At 42.1% G+C, this 19,095-nt stretch overlaps 1 protein-coding gene across 1 annotated transcript in view; it reads right to left on the bottom strand.

Moving 5' to 3' along the window:
• Nucleotides 1–1,496: 1,496 nt before the first annotated feature.
• The window catches only part of KCNQ5 (potassium voltage-gated channel subfamily Q member 5), a 531,067-nt gene continuing 513,468 nt past the window's right edge, over nucleotides 1,497–19,095 (bottom strand). Inside the window, exons 12-14 of the mRNA XM_073336454.1 lie at nucleotides 4,803–4,934; nucleotides 3,959–4,085; nucleotides 1,497–3,505 (exon numbers count right to left, since the gene is read on the bottom strand). Of these exons, the coding sequence (XP_073192555.1) occupies nucleotides 2,558–3,505; nucleotides 3,959–4,085; nucleotides 4,803–4,934 (1,207 nt within the window). The 3' untranslated portion in view covers nucleotides 1,497–2,557. The remainder of the gene's footprint in view (nucleotides 3,506–3,958; nucleotides 4,086–4,802; nucleotides 4,935–19,095) is intronic.

The following is a 19,095-nucleotide window of genomic DNA, read 5'->3' as shown; positions in this document are numbered from 1 at the left end:
GCAGGCAGAGCCTGTGCCCATGTGGAACCTCACTGATTTCACAGTAAGGCTCAATGTGGATGCAAAGGTCTGCTCAAGCAGATGCAGTTGCAAGATCAGGGCCCAATTCAGGATGCTGTTGTGTTCACATTTAATGAAAAAGGGGAGGCGAGTCTAATTACTGACACATTTGTTAGCTGTCCTGTGCCCAAGCTCTTGCCCCTACATCAGACCTAAGTACAGATTTACATCTACAACATTATGAGATTTTATATAAATGGCAAGAAAGGCACCATAAAAAATTAGGAAAAAAGAAAAGAAAATCCTAAAAATTAAATTGTTTTTAGATATTGTACAATACTTTAAATTTACAGATTTGGCTGGACAAACTGCAGACATTCAAATAAGTCAATATTTAAATGTTCTCAGATGTTGAAAAACCTATTTATCATCACAAAAATATCTTCGCAATTCGGCTTTAATATGATCAGGCTGCACATGAAGGATGTAGTAAAGGATGAATGCGATGGCAAATCAGTGATAGCTAATTGTGCTTCAAGACATCTTTCAGAATTTACCACGTGAGCTTTGTTCTGGCACAAGCCATAGAATGCAGCTTATCATCCATAGATCCTGTATCACTGACACAATATATACACTTTACAGTATGCATGTACTTTCACATAATAAGGTTATCATGTAACATCCAGGAATACTTTTGTAAAAGAAATATGGAGGCAGAAATTACAGTGGATTCATAGTAAACAGTTCAAGTCCTTCACAATACAATCTACAGCATTTAGCCATGATTAAGACTGCTCTGACATTTTTGATGTATAATAAATCCTCAGCAGGGCTGGGCTTTGATGAAACAGTGCTCTGAGTGAGCTGGAACTGGCACTCCCATACATTTGGAGTTCTTGTTGCTAGAGGTGGCCAGGCCCAGAACAGGTTGCCCATGAGTCAGTGGTACATGTTGGCTGTAATTTGGGGGGATACAACAAATAGAAATCTTGTTCAGTGCGGAAGGGTGGAGGCTCCTACAGGGTTCCATGGCAAAGCCCTGGTAAGGACCAATAGGTAGGCACTAGTACTGCTACTGCACCTCTGCAGAAGTGAAACGTAGAAAGGCTATGAGAGCAAGAGGAGGTCTCAGGGGAGAATGCTCAATATGCTGCATGCTTTGAATCCCCAAACTAGGTGGGAGGTGGTATGGGGAAGGAATCTGAGGGTCCTTTGTAAAATGGCATTATAAAGCTAATAAGAATGTGACTCCTTTCCCTCTTTCCTCCTCGTCCCCTCGTTTTTAAAAATTCGGTCTTCTTCGATTTGGGCAATTCAGCCGTTTGTCTCTATTACCTCTCCCATTTCCTTACATGGCTTTTTGGAAGAAACACTAGCTGTCTGGGACCAACAGGCTGGAATTTTAAAGACCTTTTTCACTGTCCCTGCCTCCCTGCTGTTATTTTCATTTTTTCCCCATCCCCTTTTTTCCCACCCCTTTTTTTCTTCTCCAAATTCATATTTTCCTTTGCTTATCGTATTGTCTCTCTTTTCCCCCTCTTCACCCCTTCTGTAGTCTCTCTCTCTCTTCCCTTATCCCCTTTGTTTTTCCCTCTGCTTTCAGTACCCCATATGTTACCACGTTCACTTCCTTCACAGACTTCTGACACAGTATCATGGAGTATCAGAGTGCAATTGTGAAGCATGGTGCCACCTTCAAGGCAGAAAGAAGAACTGCCTCTACAATAAAGGTAACGCCCTCTCCTCTCCTGCTGATTCTACTTCCAGAATGCTTCAGATCCTTGGGAAGGGCACATCAGTGATATCAGCAAGTTTGGGGTAAGGAAAGCTGCCCCTGAATTTTTGGTGCAGTAGTCCAGATTATCCATCTCTAATGCCAGCCCTTATCCTTTGAATTTATACATTTCATAGCAAAAGAAGGTTCTTATCATAAAGAACCACCTGAAAGTGGTGTGCAAAGTACTTTGCCACAGCACTAAATCACCAAAAATGTTACAGAAATTAACATTCTAAAGCTGAGAGTATTAAAATCACTGATTAATGATGAGTTAATGTGTATATCTTGCAACTAGCAGCCATTTCTAGTCCCATATTACTAGTTTCCTTGGTACCTTGCTAGCAGCTGTAGATAATATTTTTGTTGTAAACATAAACTATTGTCTAATTCAGGACATATATATTTTTAATTAATCCAGAAGCAAAGTGCTTTAAATCTTACAATTTTTACTTCTGTACTGTAGAAACAACACTATTTCTAAATGCTCAGACCTTTGCTTTCTGACACAGTCTGCAGTATTAACTTTGTAGATTACTCATTATTTACACCTACTGTACTACATAAAAGTGATGTGTACATTAGGTATAAATTTGAATTTTAGCTGTCACTTAAGCATGCATTTTCATGCAACTAGAAGATATGGGCTCATACAACTGCCTTTCAGATTCTTCCTGATTCTTACAATTTTATTTTATTAAAAAGGCTTTCAAAAGAGTTCATGCTATGATATGTATGACTAAAGGAATTACTCAGCCAATGAAGAAAACCCATAAATTGTTATTTAAGTTTGACATGAGGCAAGCTGAGTGCATCTGTACTGTCCCCTGGCTTGCAAATGCTTTGAGATGATCTTGATATTCCAGTCCTTAGAGAGTCAGTAGAGAGAGTTGTTTCCACTAATGAGCGAGAGATGCTTTCAAAAGCCTCTGTTTTTGTCTCTGCTTCCAACTCTTCATCTGTTATAAATAATTTTGACTCCCTCCATTTGGAGTACACTTCTTGGCTCCCTCTTGAGCCACTGGAGTCATTCCCAGCAATCTGTACATTCAGTTCTTCAGATGATTGTATAAGATTTTGTACAGATAAAGATTTTCCTAAATCCATTTGCACTACTGGTTTAACTGGGACCAAGGGTTCCCCTTCTGTATCAAGGCTTTTTCTCCATGAAAGATCCTTTGTCACTTTGTGCTGTGCAACTTTTCCATTATCCTTTAACGCAACAAGGCAAGCGGTGACATCAGAAATATTTTCCTGTGTGGTCGCAGGAGTAATATGAAGAGGCTCAGGCCAGTTGGCATGCTTGACTGAGGAGAAAGGTGGTATTTGTAACGTTGTTGGTGTTGTTGGCTTAGTTGCCTGGTTTATTTGGTTTGATGTATTATTAGTTATTACTGTTGCAGGTCCATCATTTGGCACCTGTGTTGCTTGACTATGCATAGTTGGACTAAAAGCATAGTAAGCCTGAGTGCTAAATTCATTTGGTGTCAGTATAAGCTGTAGGCCACGAGGCATGTTGGCACTAGCTGATCTGGATACACATCCACTAGTTTGTGCAGAACTAGATAAATCTTTGCTGTCTACAGGACTTTGATAATCAGAGGTCTGGTCGCATTCAAAAGATGGCATTTGAAATGAAGCCAAAGTAAGCGCTGATGCAGATCCTTTCCTTAAGACCTGTTGATAAATATCTAACAGGCTGTCCAGCTTTGACTCTATGGATTGTACCTGCAGATTGGGGAAAAAAGGTTAAAGTAAGTTCAAAATATTATTTAAAAATATTTGCCTCCCTAGAGCCTCTCTAGAATCTAAGCAAAGAGAAAATGTAAAAGATAATAGGAACAATCTGCATATAAAGGAAATGTGTGTTTCTCTGTATAAAAATGCTACTCATCAAAAAAAGAAAGCTATTAAAAGCAGTGTATTTACAGATGCTTCATGATTAAGTTAATATTTTAACTATTAAATGGTGCAGATTTCAGTAGTGTATGTGTCTCCATTTCTGTATACAAAACACATTTAATGTAATATAATTTGTGTGTGTTTTACTTCAACATTTAGAATAGTGCAGACACCAGATAAAGTTATTTTACTAAATTGTTGTAAATTGAAAAATCCATTATTAATTATAGAAAGTTATAAGCAATAAAACAAAATCATGGTCTCATACAGTCACTTTACCTGCTTCTCCACCTTGACTACACGCCCTAACATACTAAGGTCATCAGTTGTTTCATTCTCTGCAGTATTCTTTTCTCGATTTTTCTTATCTGTTGTGATTTGTCCTTTTCCAAGAATCTGGTCAACGCTGTGAAAGAAATTGGGCGATAGGCTTTGAATTATATATATATATATATAATTATATATATAGTGCTCACTGAAATAAATCAATATCTCTGATAACTAATACGCAGTATTGAGCCCTCCGTGTGTTCTTCAGATGCCATTTCATAGTGGCCAACCGGCATACAGTATATAGGAGCCAGAGGTGGAGGGAACTGCAAAACTCTGCATTGGAAAGGCTGAGCACAAACAGAGAGCTTGGGCTTCTAAATCTGGGAAATGCTTCCCAAATGCAAATATAAGGAGGGATATATATGTATCATGGACGTGTCAGTTTATTACTGTATAGAGTCCAGAATATTAAAATATAGGATCCGGACCATTGTGGTGCTATGGGTCCTCAGCTTCTGTTAACTTCAATGAGAATATAAGGGATTGGAAAACAGTTTTCAAACAGTCACTGTATTAAATATTCCATCAGCACTTAAAAAAAAGGGGGGGTCTAAGTTTTTAAATTTTCTGGGCCCAATTTACATCCACATTTTTTCCACCCACAATTTAATTGCAGGGCTAACTGCATTCACAGAAAGGAAGACCAAGCTGCAGTAGAGGTGAAACTTGGGCCAAAAAAAAATTGGTAATATAAAAGACACACAATTCTTCTGGTGCTAAATGACAAAATAGCTCAAGGTATTTTTATACAGGAAGGATCTTCAATGATGAAGGATTATTTTTTCCTTACCGGGACTGAAGACTTTTTATTCTGCACAACATATCAAGGTGACCAGCTGAATACTGTTCAATTACATCTTTTACATCATATGGACGTAATGTCTCTTTAAACTTTCTCTTTGCAACATGAAATTTCATGATTCTGTGGAAGAAACATTTTTCCAGATTAATCCTTATACATTTTTGTAAAACAATAAAGGCATCAATACTGAGTCAAATGTCTATCTTTTCATAATACTGACAGCTTAGTGTTACATCAGCTAAATTAAACTAAGGCCTTGTCTACACTACAAAGTTTTGTCAACAAAATGCAGCTTTTTTCAACAAAACAGTGAATATGTACACACTGCGATGGGACTTTTGGTGGCAAAAATGCCGTGTTTTGGTGGCAAAATACAACCACCCCAATGAGAGACATAAGTCTTTTTCCTCTAAATTTTTGCCAACAAAATGCCAGTGTAGACACCACACTTGATTTTATTTCTTTAATTGGCCTCCAGGAGGTGTCCCACAAAGCTCATCGTGATCATTCTGGTCAGCAGTTTGAACTCTACTGCCCTGCAGTCAGATAACAGCCATCCGCCCCTCCCCCTTAGAAGCCCCCGGAATTTTTGAAATTCCATTTCCTGTTTGCTTGGCATGGAGAGGTCTCATTGCATCCTCCCAGGCGACCATGGCAGGTAACTGCAGCAAACGCTCTCCTTCTTGGACCAGTGCTGGATCCTCTCAGTATATGAGGAGAGGAGGCTGTGCAGTCCCAGCTGCGCTTGAGTCGTAGGAATTGGAATACCTACAGGCACATTTCTCGAGGCTTGTGCGAAAAGGGCTGTGATCGGGATGCGCTGCAGTGCAGAGTGAAGATAAAAGAGCTGAGGCAGGCATACCATAAGGCGAGGGAGACAAACGATTGCTCCAATGCTGCACCTAAGACGTACTGGTTCTATAAGGAGCTGAACGCTATCCTCGGTGGTGACCGCACCTCGACTGCCAAGAGCCCCGTGGGTACTTCGGTGGGCCTGGAGGCAGTGGAAAGAGGACCTAATCCGAAGGGCAAAGTCATTGATGAAGAGGTGGAGTTAGACAATGATGTGGAGCTCCTGGCAGGGTCACCCAGTGAGGCAGGCATCCAGGAACTGTTCACCACTCCAAAGGTGTCTAGCCAGTCTCAGCAGTTGCTCTCCGGCGAGCAAGAAGCAGGAGAGGAGACATCTGGTAAGTGGCTGTGGTTTGTGTAATGTGGAGGTGGGTTCAGGGTATAGAAATGTAGAAGGCTGGCTGTGTTTCTGTGAAATGGACATTTCTCTGTGTAGCTAATCAGTATGGCGGAACAGGGTGTTGATGCACGCCGAGATCTCACGGGAATCCTCCAGAGAGATCTCCAGGAAAGTTTTCTAGAGGAACTTCATAATCCTCTGCGGAAGGTTCCTTGGCAGAGAAACTTTGTTCCTTTCCCATTGTAGGAAACTTTCCCGTGCGATTCAGCAATCACTTGTACAGGGACCAAAGCGGCATACAGACAAGCAACATAGGGAGTAGGGCGGAAGCCACAAGCATGTAGTAGATGTACCCTCAAGTGATGGGATGGACTAGGTCCAAAGGCCCCTTGCTAGAGGCCTCACAGTTCTACCACACTCATTCCAAGGAAGGAGCAGTAGAGAGGTCCTCCAAGCAGGCTAGAGTAGCTGCAGGGGAAGCAGCCAATCAGGGCCCCGGAGGGCCATATAAAAGGAGCTGCAGAGCAGAGCAGTAATCAGTTACTGCTTGGAGCAGGAGAAAAAAGGACTGCAGGCCTGGATGCCTGGAAGAGCAGTAGGGCTACGGATGGTTTGCTTGCAGAGACCAGGGGAGCATTGAGGGAGCTCCTGGCTGGTTGTTGGGACTGAGTAGGTACTGAGCCTGGGGAGGGCTGCAGGAAGATAGTGTCTCCAGTGAGGAAGCCCTGGAGATACAGTTCCATACCAGGGCTGGACTACTTAGAGACCAAAGCGCAGGGAGGTCTAGAGAGAGAGGGGGGTACTGAGATAGGCCCCAGTGGACTGTATACCCTGGAAGGAGTTTGTACTAGTTAATATGCAGACAATGTGACTCAGCTGGAGCACTGTGTTACTGATAAACCTGCCTGAGAACCACCAAAAGGAGTCACTCCTCCTATGCAGAGAAAAGGGAACACAAGGAGTGGTAGAAGCTGAAAGGCAGGCCAGAAAAGAAAATCTGTTAAGGACACTACTGAGCGGTTGATTAAAGTAATTCAGGAGCAAATGCAGAAGCTGAAGTCCTTAATGATGCTGCAGACTGAGGAGATCAGTACCCGCCCTCCCCTGCAGCACATTCAGAACTCTCTTCTATGCCCCCCCCAAACTCCACCCACACAGTCCACTTTCTGGAACTTCTCTGTTTCCCCTTTATTCCACCCCCTCAGACAACTTTCTTAATGATAGCTGGACCTACACACAGCTCTGAAAATCTGCCCTTCCCTGGTACCTCCTTTCCCACCAAGCATCTTTGGGTGTTTTGGATGCGTTGTTTCTTGTCCAATAAAAGCAAAGTTTTTGAGTGGTAACTCATCTTCAGGATGTGGAGTGGAGCCCGCAGAGCAGCTCCGGAGCAGTAGAGCTGCAGGTTTTTGCCTGGAGCTGGAGCGGAGCCGGAGCACAGCTCCAAAGCCCTGCTCATCTTTATTTGTTTTCTGCAAATTGAGATAGCAAGCAATACCAATACATACACAAACAGTTTATTCATGTGCTTGCTGGAAAGTAAGGCCCCAGATATCACTATTACTTCCTAGGAAAACTACATGTAATGTAACATTGCAGCACCAATCACAGAGATAGACATTACTGGTTCTCATTTTCAAAGTGTTGCCTCAAAGCCTCCCTGATTTGAATTGGCCCCCTCTAGCTCCTCTGATAGCCCTTGTACCTGGCTGCTCAAAATCAGCAGCCAAGCGCTCTACCTCCACACTCCACTCAAACCTTTCACCACTCAAAGCTTCACAAAGATTATGCAATGTACAATATGCGGCTATCACCATGGGAATATTATTCTCATTAAGGTCTAATCTGCCATAAAGGCATCGCCAGTGCACCTTTAATCTGCCAAAGGCACATTCCACTGTCATCCAGCATCTACTCAGCCTGTTGTTGAACTGCTCCTTACTGCTGTCCAGGTTTTCCGTGTAAGGTTCATGAGCCACAGCTGTAAGGAGTACACTGGATCTCCTAGGATCACTGTAATCTTCTGGTTTGGAAAGAAAGTCCCCACTTGTACCTTTCTATACAGGCCAGTGTTCCTGAAAATGCGTGCATCATGCACCTTCCCGGACCATCCCACGTTGATGTCAGTGAAACGCCCACGGTGAGCCACAAGTGCCTGCAACACTATGGAGAAGTACCCCTTTCCTATTGATGTACTCCTTTGCAAGGTGGTCTAGTGCCAAAATTTTGCCATCCATCGCCCCTCCACAGTTAGGGAAACCCATTTCTGCAAAGCTGTCCACTATTTCACATACATTTCCCAGAGTCACGGTCCTTCATAGCAGGATTCAATTAATTACTCTGCACACTTGCATTAACGCAGCCCCAACAGTCGACTTCCCAACTCCAAATTTATTCGCAGCCGACTGGAGTCATCAGCTTCCACACAGTGATTGCTACACGCTTCTCTACCAATAGGGCAGCTCTCATTATGGTGTCCTTGTCCCGTAGTGCTGGGGCGAGCTCTGCACACAGTTCCAGGAAGGTGGCTTTCCACATCCGAAAGTTCTGAAGCCACTGCTCATTATCCCACGCGTGCATGATGATACGATCCCACCATTCAATGCTTGTTTCCCAAGCCCAAAAGTGATGGTCTACCCTATGCAGCTGTTCTGTGAATGCCAAAAGCAATCTAAAGTTGCTCCTAGCCATATCACATAGCATGTCACACAACTGGGAGCTTCTTCAGTTAGGAACTTTGTGATTAACTGCACTGCCATCTGCAATGTCTTCATGACAGCTAACAGAGAATAGGAGAGCAGTGCAGGATCCATCCCGTCTCACAAAGATACCTGGGTGCACAGCAAAGAAGGGCCGTTGAAAAATGCCGCAAAAGAAAGCCGGAAGCCCATGGAGTGCTGGGACAGAAAGCAATGCATCACGGGACATTGAGCCCAGTTCTAAGATGTGCTGCAATCCGCTCCGCCTTCCCACAACACCTAGTGACAGAAGGTGTCGAGCTGGACTGTGGGATAGGTACTCACAGTCCATTGCTCACATTGTCGATGATAGTGCCCCAACTGTGGACGCACTCTGCCGACAGAAGGAGCGAGTGTGAACACGACACTCCGATTTTTATTATGCAGATTTTTGAGTGTCGACATCACTTTTGTCGTCAAAGCTTGGTAGTGTAGACAAGGCCTAAGCTAAGCTGATGATATTTTCTTCTGAACTCTTGAGTTACACTCAGCAAAACCCTTCTTTTTCAAGGTGATTTGTGGAGTTTATAAGCACAATTCCACTGAAGTCAGCATTTTGCAAGTTTAGAATTGTCATCTTAAAGACATGTTATATGGGATTTTAAATAGCTTGTTTAAAGTTTTAAATGTGTGCCCATCAAAGTGTTCTCTTCTGTTAGGTGCAAATTCAGCAAGGTACTTAAACATGGTGACTAGTCTCATTGAGGTCAATGAGGCTGCTCAGATCCTCAAAGTTAGGCTTGTGCTTCAGCAACTTCTTGTACCAGGATCTTAATGTTGAGGGAATTTTCATAGCTAAATCTCAACAAGTCATAAGTTTTGTTTTGTTGCTAGATTGGTTCCTTTCAAAGCTTCCCATTTTGTTAGCAAATGCCCTCCTAGTTATATGTGTATAATTTTAATCTAACGCACTCCAGTGCTGAATAACTTAAATGATAAAAATTGCCATGCTAATTGTACTCTCCTTTATATAAACAAATCTGTGAATGTTAAAGGGTGTGCTTTTATTTTCTACTGAGAAAATAGTAGGGTATATCCATCTATATCTAGGTAGCTATACCTAGACATATATGCAGTGTAGTTCTAATCAAGTTGGTCCCAGCATATGAGAGAGACAAGGTGGGTGAGGTAATATCTTTTACTGGACCAACTTCTGTTGGTGAGAGAGACAGGCTTTCAAGCCACAGTGGAGAAATCTCTGTATGGTTCGAATGCGTGTCTCTCTCACCAACACAAGTTGATCCAATAAAATACATTGCCTCACCTGCCTTGTCTCTCTAATACCTAAAGATAAATATATAGCTGTGGATGGCTGTATGAATGACAATTTGAATCAAACCAAACAATTTTGCATGCAGTTTAAAGGCCTTGATTCTGCTCCCACTGAAGTCAGCAGCAAACTTCCCACTGATTTTAGTGGGAGGAGGATAAAAACATACTAATTAATTTAAAGTATTCACTTTATTGTGTTCCTTATAAGTACAGTACCACACATCCCATTTTGTAAGTATCTTTAATTGTGCATCCAATTTGTTTCTCATTAATTTTTCATTTGTTGATTAACAGTGTCTCATCATGCAGGCCAGTATTCTCCTTTTTTAATTCTTCTTTTGCTGCTTTGGGACCAAACACTACAGTCCAGAGATTTGACTGAGGCACAGTTCTCATTCAAGTACAATTATGACATTTTCCCAGTGGAAATCAGTGGGAGTTATGGTTGAATAAGGATTGTGGGACGTGACTGTTGGATTTTACCGCAAAGCAATCAAAGGTGCCATTCAATAGTAAATAATTAATGATGAAACATAAATTTCACATAAAGACCATTTTGCACAATTTTGTGTAATTTGTGTGGCAATCAGATGTTCAATGGGTATTTTTTAAGAACAGGAAACTTTGTGTTAAGCCATAAATGTGAAGAAATACAGGCCAAAGATTTTGAATATATCTTTAGGTGCCTAAATAAAAGTGATCAGATTTTTCAAAGGTGATGTGAGCTCCTGTAACTTCCACTGATTTAAATAGGAGTTGTGGAAGCTCAGCATATTTGGGAGTCTGAGAAGTTTGGCCATACTGCTTTGTGTTGAAGAGAGGTAAAAGGAAGATACTAGTCATAACTTGGAAAGATCTATACTCTAGTGCAAGTAAGCACGTAGGGAGCACAAAACTGTTGGCCCATCTGTAGAATGTGCACAATCACCAACAGTGTTGCCTAGTGGTCAGGTGGGGTTTTAGCAGGGCATCTCCCCATTGAAACCACAGTCAGGTCCTTCAATGCCCTGGCCCCAATGATTTCCAGTCCTCCCCTTTAGCCCTGAGATTTTTTGAGGGTTGAGCCCTTGAACAGTCAATGCCTTTTTCAGCTGGTCTCTCATCTAGATGAAGATTCCTAGTGTTGTAGTGTCCTCTTGGGGTGGGTGGGGCTCCTGGGCCTGCTCTCTCCACCAGGCTCCAATCCGGGGTGCTAAACTGCTCCCCAGGGACAACTTCCTGTCCCTAGCCCCTTTTAGCTCCCCAGAATAAATTACTCCAATCAAGTTTCAGAGTAACAGCCATGTTAGTCTGTATTCACAAAAAGAAAAGGAGTACTTTTGGCACCTTAGAGAAACCAATTTATCGAGCACAAGCTTTCGTGAGCTACAGCTCACTTCATCGGATGCATACTGTGGAAAATACAGAAGATGTTTTTATACACACAAACCATGAAAAAATGGGTGTTTATCACTACAAAAGGTTTTCTCTCCCCCCACCCCACTCTCCTGCTGGTAATAGCTTATCTAAAGTGATCACTCTCCTTACAATGTGTATGATAATCAAGGTGGGCCATTTCCAGCACAAATCCAGGGTTTAACAAGAACGTCTGAGGAATGGGGGGGGGGTAGGAAAAAACAAGGGGAAATAGGTTACCTTGCATAATGACTTAGCCACTCCCAGTCTCTATTCAAGACTAAATTAATTGTATCCAATTAGCAAATGAATTCCAATTGAGCAGTCTCTCGCTGGAGTCTGGTTTTGAAGTTTTTCTGTTGTAATATCGCAAGTTTCATGTCTGTAATCGCGTGACCAGAGAGATTGAAGTGTTCTCCGACTGGTTTATGAATGTTATAATTCTTGACATCTGATTTGTGTCCATTTATTCTTTTACATAGAGACTGTCCAGTTTGACCAATGTACGTGGCAGAGGGGCATTGCTGGCACATGATGGCATATATCACATTGGTGGATGTGCAGGTGAACGAGCCTCTGATAGTGTGGCTGATGTTATTAGGCCCTGTGATGGTGTCCCCTGAATAGATATGTGGGCACAGTTGGCAACGGGCTTTGTTGCAAGGATAGGTTCCTGGGTTAGAGGTTCTGTTGTGTGGTATGTGGTTGCTGGTGAGTATTTGCTTCAGGTTGGGGGGCTGTCTGTAGGCAAGGACTGGCCTGTCTCCCAAGATTTGTGAGAGTGTTGGGTCATCCTTCAGGATAGGTTGTAGATCCTTGATAATGTGTTGGAGGGGTTTTAGTTGGGGGTTGAAGGTGACGGCTAGTGGCGTTCTGTTATTTTCTTTGTTAGGCCTGTCCTGTAGTAGGTGACTTCTGGCAACTCTTCTGGCTCTATCAATCTGTTTCTTCACTTCCGCAGGTGGGTATTGTAGTTGTAAGAATGCTTGATAGAGATCTTGTAGGTGTTCGTCTCTGTCTGAGGGGTTGGAGCAAATGCGGTTGTATCACAGAGCTTGGCTGTAGACGATGGATCGTGTGGTGTGGTCAGGGTGAAAGCTGGAGGCATGCAGGTAGGAATAGCGGTCAGTAGGTTTCCGGTATAGGGTGGTGTTTATGTGACCATTGTTTATTAGCACTGTAGTGTCCAGGAAGTGGATCTCTTGTGTGGACTGGACCAGGCTGAGGTTGATGGTGGGATGGAAATTGTTGAAATCATGGTGGAATTCCTCAAGGGCTTCTTTTCCATGGGTCCAGATGATGAAGATGTCATCAATATAGCGCAAGTAGAGTAGGGGCGTTAGGGGACAAGAGCTGAGGAAGCGTTGTTCTAAGTCAGCCATAAAAATGTTGGCATACTTTGGGGCCATGCGGGTACCCATAGCAGTGCCACTGATTTGAAGGTATACATTGTCCCCAAATGTAAAATAGTTATGGGTGAGGACAAAGTCAGAAAGTTCAGCCACCAGGTTAGCTGTGACATTATCGGGGATACTGTTCCTGACGGCTTGTAGTCCATCTTTGTGTGGAATGTTGGTGTAGAGGGCTTCTACATCCATAATGGCCAGGATGGTGTTATCAGGAAGATCACCGATGGATTGTAGTTTCCTCAGGAAGTCAGTGGTGTCTCGAAGGTAGCTGGGAGTGTTGGTAGCGTAGGGCCTGAGGAGGGAGTCTACATACCCAGACAATCCTGCTGTCAGGGTGCCAATGCCTGAGATGATGGGGCGCCCAGGATTACCAGGTTTATGGATCTTGGGTAGTAGATAGAATATCCCAGGTCGGGGTTCCCGGGGTGTGTCTGTGCGGATTTGATCTTGTGCTTTTTCAGGGAGTTTCTTGAGCAAATGCTGTAGTTTCTTTTGGTAACTCTCAGTGGGATCAGAGGGTAATGGCTTGTAGAAAGTGGTGTTGGAGAGCTGCCGAGCAGCCTCTTGTTCATATTCTGACCTATTCATGATGACAACAGCACCTCCTTTGTCAGCCTTTTTGATTTTGATGTCAGAGTTGTTTTTGAAGCTGTGGATGGCATTGTGTTCTGCACGGCTGAGGTTGTGGGGCAAGTGATGCTGCTTTTCCACAATTTCAGCCCATGCACATCGGCAGAAGCACTCTATGTAGAAGTCCAGTCTGCTGTCTCGACCTTCAGGAGGAGTCCACCTAGAATCCTTCTTTTTGTAGTGTTGGCAGGGAGGTCTTCGTGGATTAGTATGTTGTTCAGAGGTGTGTTGGAAATATTCCTTGAGTCGGAGATGTCGAAAATAGGATTCTAGGTCACCACAGAACTGTATCATATTTATGGGGGTGGAGGGGCAGAAGGAGAGGCCCCGAGATAGGACAGCTGCTTCTGCTGGGCTGAGAGTATAGTTGGATAGGTTAACAATATTGCTGGGTGGGTTGAGGGAACCATTGCTGTGGCCCCTTGTGGCATGTAGTAGTTCAGAAAGTTTAGTGTCCTTTTTCTTTTGTAGAGAAGCAAAGTGTGTGTTGTAAATGGCTTGTCTAGTTTTAATAAAGTCCAGCCATGAGGAAGTTTGTGTGGAAGGTTGGTTTTTTATGACAGTATCCATTTTTGAGAGCTCATTCTTTATTTTTCCCTGTTTGCTGTAGAGGATGTTGATCAGGTGGTTCCGCAGTTTCTTTGAGAGCATGTGGCACAAGCTGTCAGCATAGTCTGTGTGGTATGTAGATTGTAACGAATTTTTTACCTTCAGTTCTTTTGGTACGATGTCCATTTGTTTGCATTTGGAAAGGATGATGATGTCTGTCTGTATCTGTACAAGTTTTTTCATGCAGTTGATAGATTTCCACTCCATACGGCTAAATGCAGTGCCTTGCATAATGACAGGTTTCAGAGTAACAACCGTGTTAGCTGGTATTTGCAAAAAGAAAAGGAGTACTTGTGGCACCTTAGAGACTAACCAATTTATTTGAGCATAAGCTTTCGTGAGCTACAGCTCACTTCATCGGATGCATACTGTGGAAAATACAGAAGATGTTTTTATACACACAAAGCATGAAAAAATGGGTGTTTATCACTACAAAAGGTTTTCTCTCCCCCACCCCACTCTCCTGCTGGTAATAGCTTATCTAAAGTGATCACTCTCCTTACAATGTGTATGATAATCAAGGTGGGCCATTTCCAGCACAAATCCAGGTTTTCTCCCCACCCTCCTCAACAAACCCACTCTCCTGTTGGTTGTGCTGGAAATGGCCCACCTTGATTATCATACACATTGTAAGGAGAGTGATCACTTTAGATAAGCTATTACCAGTAGGAGAGTGGGGTGGGGGGAGAGAAAACCTTTTGTAGTGATAAACACCCTTTTTTTCCATGGTTTGTGTGTATAAAAACATCTTCTGTATTTTCCACAGTATGCATCCAATGAAGTGAGCTGTGTTCATGAAAGCTTATGCTCAAATAAATTGATTAGTCCCTAAGGTACCACAAGTACTCCTTTTCTTATTCCAATGAAGTCTCTGACCTGCTCGCTCAGTCACTTGCCTCTTCTATGTGGGTTTGCATAGGTCTGTGTTGTCAAGTCTCAGGCAATGGGCTCCTGGGCAGTACTTTCCCGTCCATGCAGTTGTCTGCTCCCTTCCACTGCCCTGCTCTGAAGAGCTCTTCTCCCCTTTTTAAAGCTCTGCCTCCAGCTTGTGCAGGCCCTGCAGGTGTGGCTGTGAAGGGCCGCCTCACAAACCCCTTACTCATCAGTGTGGGGTTTATATATCCCATCACACCATCCTTAATCCTAATATTTCATGCTATAACATTAGCTAATTCAATTTTTATTATACTACATAATTAACCTGTAAGACAGCCAACAAGAAGATAAAAAGCCATGGTTATCACTCTGTGATAACTAGAGATTAGTATTACTTTAAATGGAATTACATGAAAACTGTACTTTGTATTATTTATTTACCACATTATTATAAAAAGTATGCAGTCAGAGTTGAAATTTATAATGGACCCCTTTTGATTATGTATAAACCTGTTATTTTAAGTAAAAAGAAAAGGAGTACTTGTGGCACCTTAGAGACTAACCAATTTATTTGAGCATGAGCTTGAGCTGTAGCTCACGAAAGCTCATGCTCAAATAAATTGGTTAGTCTCTAAGGTGCCACAAGTACTCCTTTTCTTTTTGCGAATACAGACTAACACGGCTGTTACTCTGAAACCTGTTATTTTAAGTAGTATCAATCTTTTCCCACAAGGCTTAGTTTCTTGATTTGTCGCATTCTTGTAAGTTTGAAGTTAAATGGTGAATTCAGATAAGGTGGAGTGTCACTGATATAATGGATGAAGCATAATCTTTGTCATAGAGTCTAGAAACGGAAGAGACTTATTAGAACAACTCTTCCATCTCCTTGCCAGTTCAGGATTAATCTCTATTGTGCACAGTGGAAATGTAGTTTTTAATATGCAAAGGGACAAACTTCCATTGCTTCCACTGGGAGACTAATTCCACAAGCTAATATATCTCACTGTCATTTCTAACATGGAGGAACCTGAAGCAGGGAAAATGTTGGAAATGGAATTTTTTCACATAGTTGTCAAATGACTCCAATATGTTCTATTCCTAAAAGTCTGATAGAACATCTAATCCCCATGTATTCCATTCTTTGTTCAGGTTATGAAGAAAACATTAAAGTGACTTGTTCCAAAACAACTTGCATTGTAAAGGTGGTTTATTTAGGAGAAAATATAGTTGTTCTTTTTTTTCTTTCTTCTTTCTTTTGGTTGCCTTACATAATTGCCATGCACACTTCTCATGAAGTGCAATATGAGACTAAACAGGAAGTGTGGAGCAAGGGAAGTAGTATGTTATATGGGAAAATAATCCAGTTTCCTACTACGGGATGGCATGTACAAGAAAATTGAGGCAGAAGGTCAGTTTTCATTATCGGGCCATAAACCTGGTTAATCAGCATACACAAAAATCTGAACTGTAGATCAGCACCTTGTCTGGAAGCAGTAAGTTGTTATATAGACCAGGGCTTTGGTTATTCAAGGCTGTTTTAACATTTTTCCTTGCTTGACCAAGGGACTATGTTGTTTTGGAACTCAGGATAATCCTGGCTATTTGGGGAGAATCTCTTTTAATGTATCTATGTTTCCTAATGTAATAAGGGTCTTTTTTCTTGCGTCCTCTGAACCTAGGAGTCTTCTCAGCCTAAAAGTTTTTCATTGGCTTTAGTTGGAACAGAATTAGGCTAACACTCATTGCTTTGAAAAATTCTACCCTTGATGACTGTTCTCATTTCTTTCCAGACATGAAGTTGTATAGTAATTGCACCTGCTCTTAATGGGTCAATTTCAGTAGAGTCCTGTTCTCAAAAATTCAGTATTTAGGGCCTGGATCCAGAGCTCATTGAAGTCAATGGTAATTTTCCCACTAATTTCAATGGGCTTTGGATCAGGCCCTTATTCCCTTGTGCCTCAGATGTGTGAAGTTTTCTTCTGGATTCCAAGAATACATGTAAAATATCCTACAGGAGGGAGGAGGGGAAGGAGATATATGAGCTATACAAATGATAAAGAAGTAAAAAGAATGATGTTATTAAAACCTGTCAGTTACTATGTAACATAAAAACGCAGGGATTATTTAAATGATGGAATTGAGGGGTTCCTTTGGAGTTGTTAAATTCTATTTAATCAGTAATTCTCAATTAAAAAATAAGTCAATCTGTTTTTTTTAAAAGTCCTGAAATAACTATTTATATAATAGATTTTAATAAACGTAAACACCCATTATGGTTAATGATAGCAATTTTATGGACTTTTTTCAAAATAAAAGAATTATGTCACAAATCCAAAAACTTTGAATTTACCTTGTATTTGTTAGTTTTAAAAATCAAAATGTTAAACGATTTTTGTGTGTTCACATGTGGTACAAACTAAGGGTCTGATACTGCAAACGCTTACACATTGGGTGACTTTACTTGCATGTAATGGCACTACTCCCACAAGTCAAGTTACTCATATGCTAAAGTATTTGAAGAATTGGGCCTTAAAACACACAACAGGGCACACTAGTAAGTACAGCTTAGTGCTTGTTTTCTATTTGTACCACAAGAGGGCAAAAAAGACTCACCATAAACCTTGACTGTATGTAAACTGAGTAGACCAGTTTAGATACAGTCAAGCATACATACTAAGCAGAAAGTAAAACAAACAAAAACGAACAAAACAGTGCAGTCCCCTGTCTAGTTGAAAGGCTAATTATTTTTTCTCAGAGTCACTGTATTAAATATAACAGGGTCATTTTAATATAATTTAAATATAATGAGATGAATGATATCCTGTATACTAAACTAATCTAATAAAACAATTGGTGTAAGGCAACTTTACCATAAGCATTATTTGTAAATAATGGCCCAGTTCATCATCCAGCAGAAAGCAGAAGCTAAATTATTTTGTATTGAATTGAGCTCCAAATGATTTCAGACACTTTTGTATGACACTACGTCATTTACCCCAAGAATCTCTACACGATTTGCTCTGCATCTTTACTGAGGCTAAACTCCTCCTGAAGCTCAGACAAGTTTTGCATGAGCCAGGCCCAAACAGAACAATATTAGCACCATCACCTCACATCAATAACATCAAATGCAAGAGCAGAAAAAATCAGGATTACAGGGACATGAAGATTATTCTTGTACAAAGTTTTGCTTCCCATTTGTTTTGTATTTCTTTCCCTTCATTTTCCTCCCCATTCACGCTGCCAGTTATAGTGTTATGTACAGGTATGCTTGTCATTAGTAGAGCCTACAAATCTGCAGATATCCACGGACAATTTTTGCAGATTGGCTGCAGATACAAATTTTGTATCCACGCAAGGCTCTAGTCATTGTGCTCTTTACTGAGTCTGGGGCTGAGCAAATGCATCGTCAGTTCTTTTAGTGATTCTGATGCTCTTACGTCATTATTTTTTAAAATGTTTAAATTGCCATAGCACCAAGAAGCCTCAAAAAGCACTGGAGCCCTAGTCTGAGAGGCATCATGACATAGTCCCTGCTTTGAAGATTACAGTCCAGGAAGATTGCTTTCCTCTACAAGACTACCACAACTACACTGCTGAGTGTGAAAACATGCCCCACCACTTCCAGCAATTCAGAAGCCCCATGATGCTTGCCCAGGATGCTGGCTGTACCACAGTGCTCTTCTACCCTGCTGGTTCCATGACTTTTTTCCCCCATCCCTGGCCTCAGCAACCCCTCCTGGTTTTCTGCCTGCAGAAGGGGTCAGGAACTAGTAGCAGGGAGGCAGATCATGTGGGAAGTGCAAGCCACGGAAGGAGGGGTGTTCAAGGTGTAGGTAGATTGAGGCAACACTGACTCCTCCCTAGAATACTAACCTGCTCTATCCTCAGCAGCCAGAAATCGTCTTTTCTCCCAGGCAGTCTTTTTATATATGCCTAAACAGTCTGGCTGAGACTCTAGAACAGGGGTGGGCAAAATTTCTGGCCTAAGGGCCACGTCGGGGTCCCGAAACTGTATGGAGGGCCGGGTAGGGAAGGCTGTGCCTCCCCAAACAGCCTGGTCCCTGCCCCCTATCCGCCCCGTCCCATTTCCCATCCCCTGACTGCCCCCCTCAGAATCCACGACCCCTTCAACCTCCCCTGCTCCTTGTCCCTGACCG

The sequence above is a fragment of the Lepidochelys kempii genome, chromosome 3 (genome assembly GCF_965140265.1).
Source record: "Lepidochelys kempii isolate rLepKem1 chromosome 3, rLepKem1.hap2, whole genome shotgun sequence".
Lineage (NCBI taxonomy): Eukaryota > Metazoa > Chordata > Testudines > Cheloniidae > Lepidochelys > Lepidochelys kempii.
This window is presented reverse-complemented; position numbering and strand designations above follow the sequence as displayed.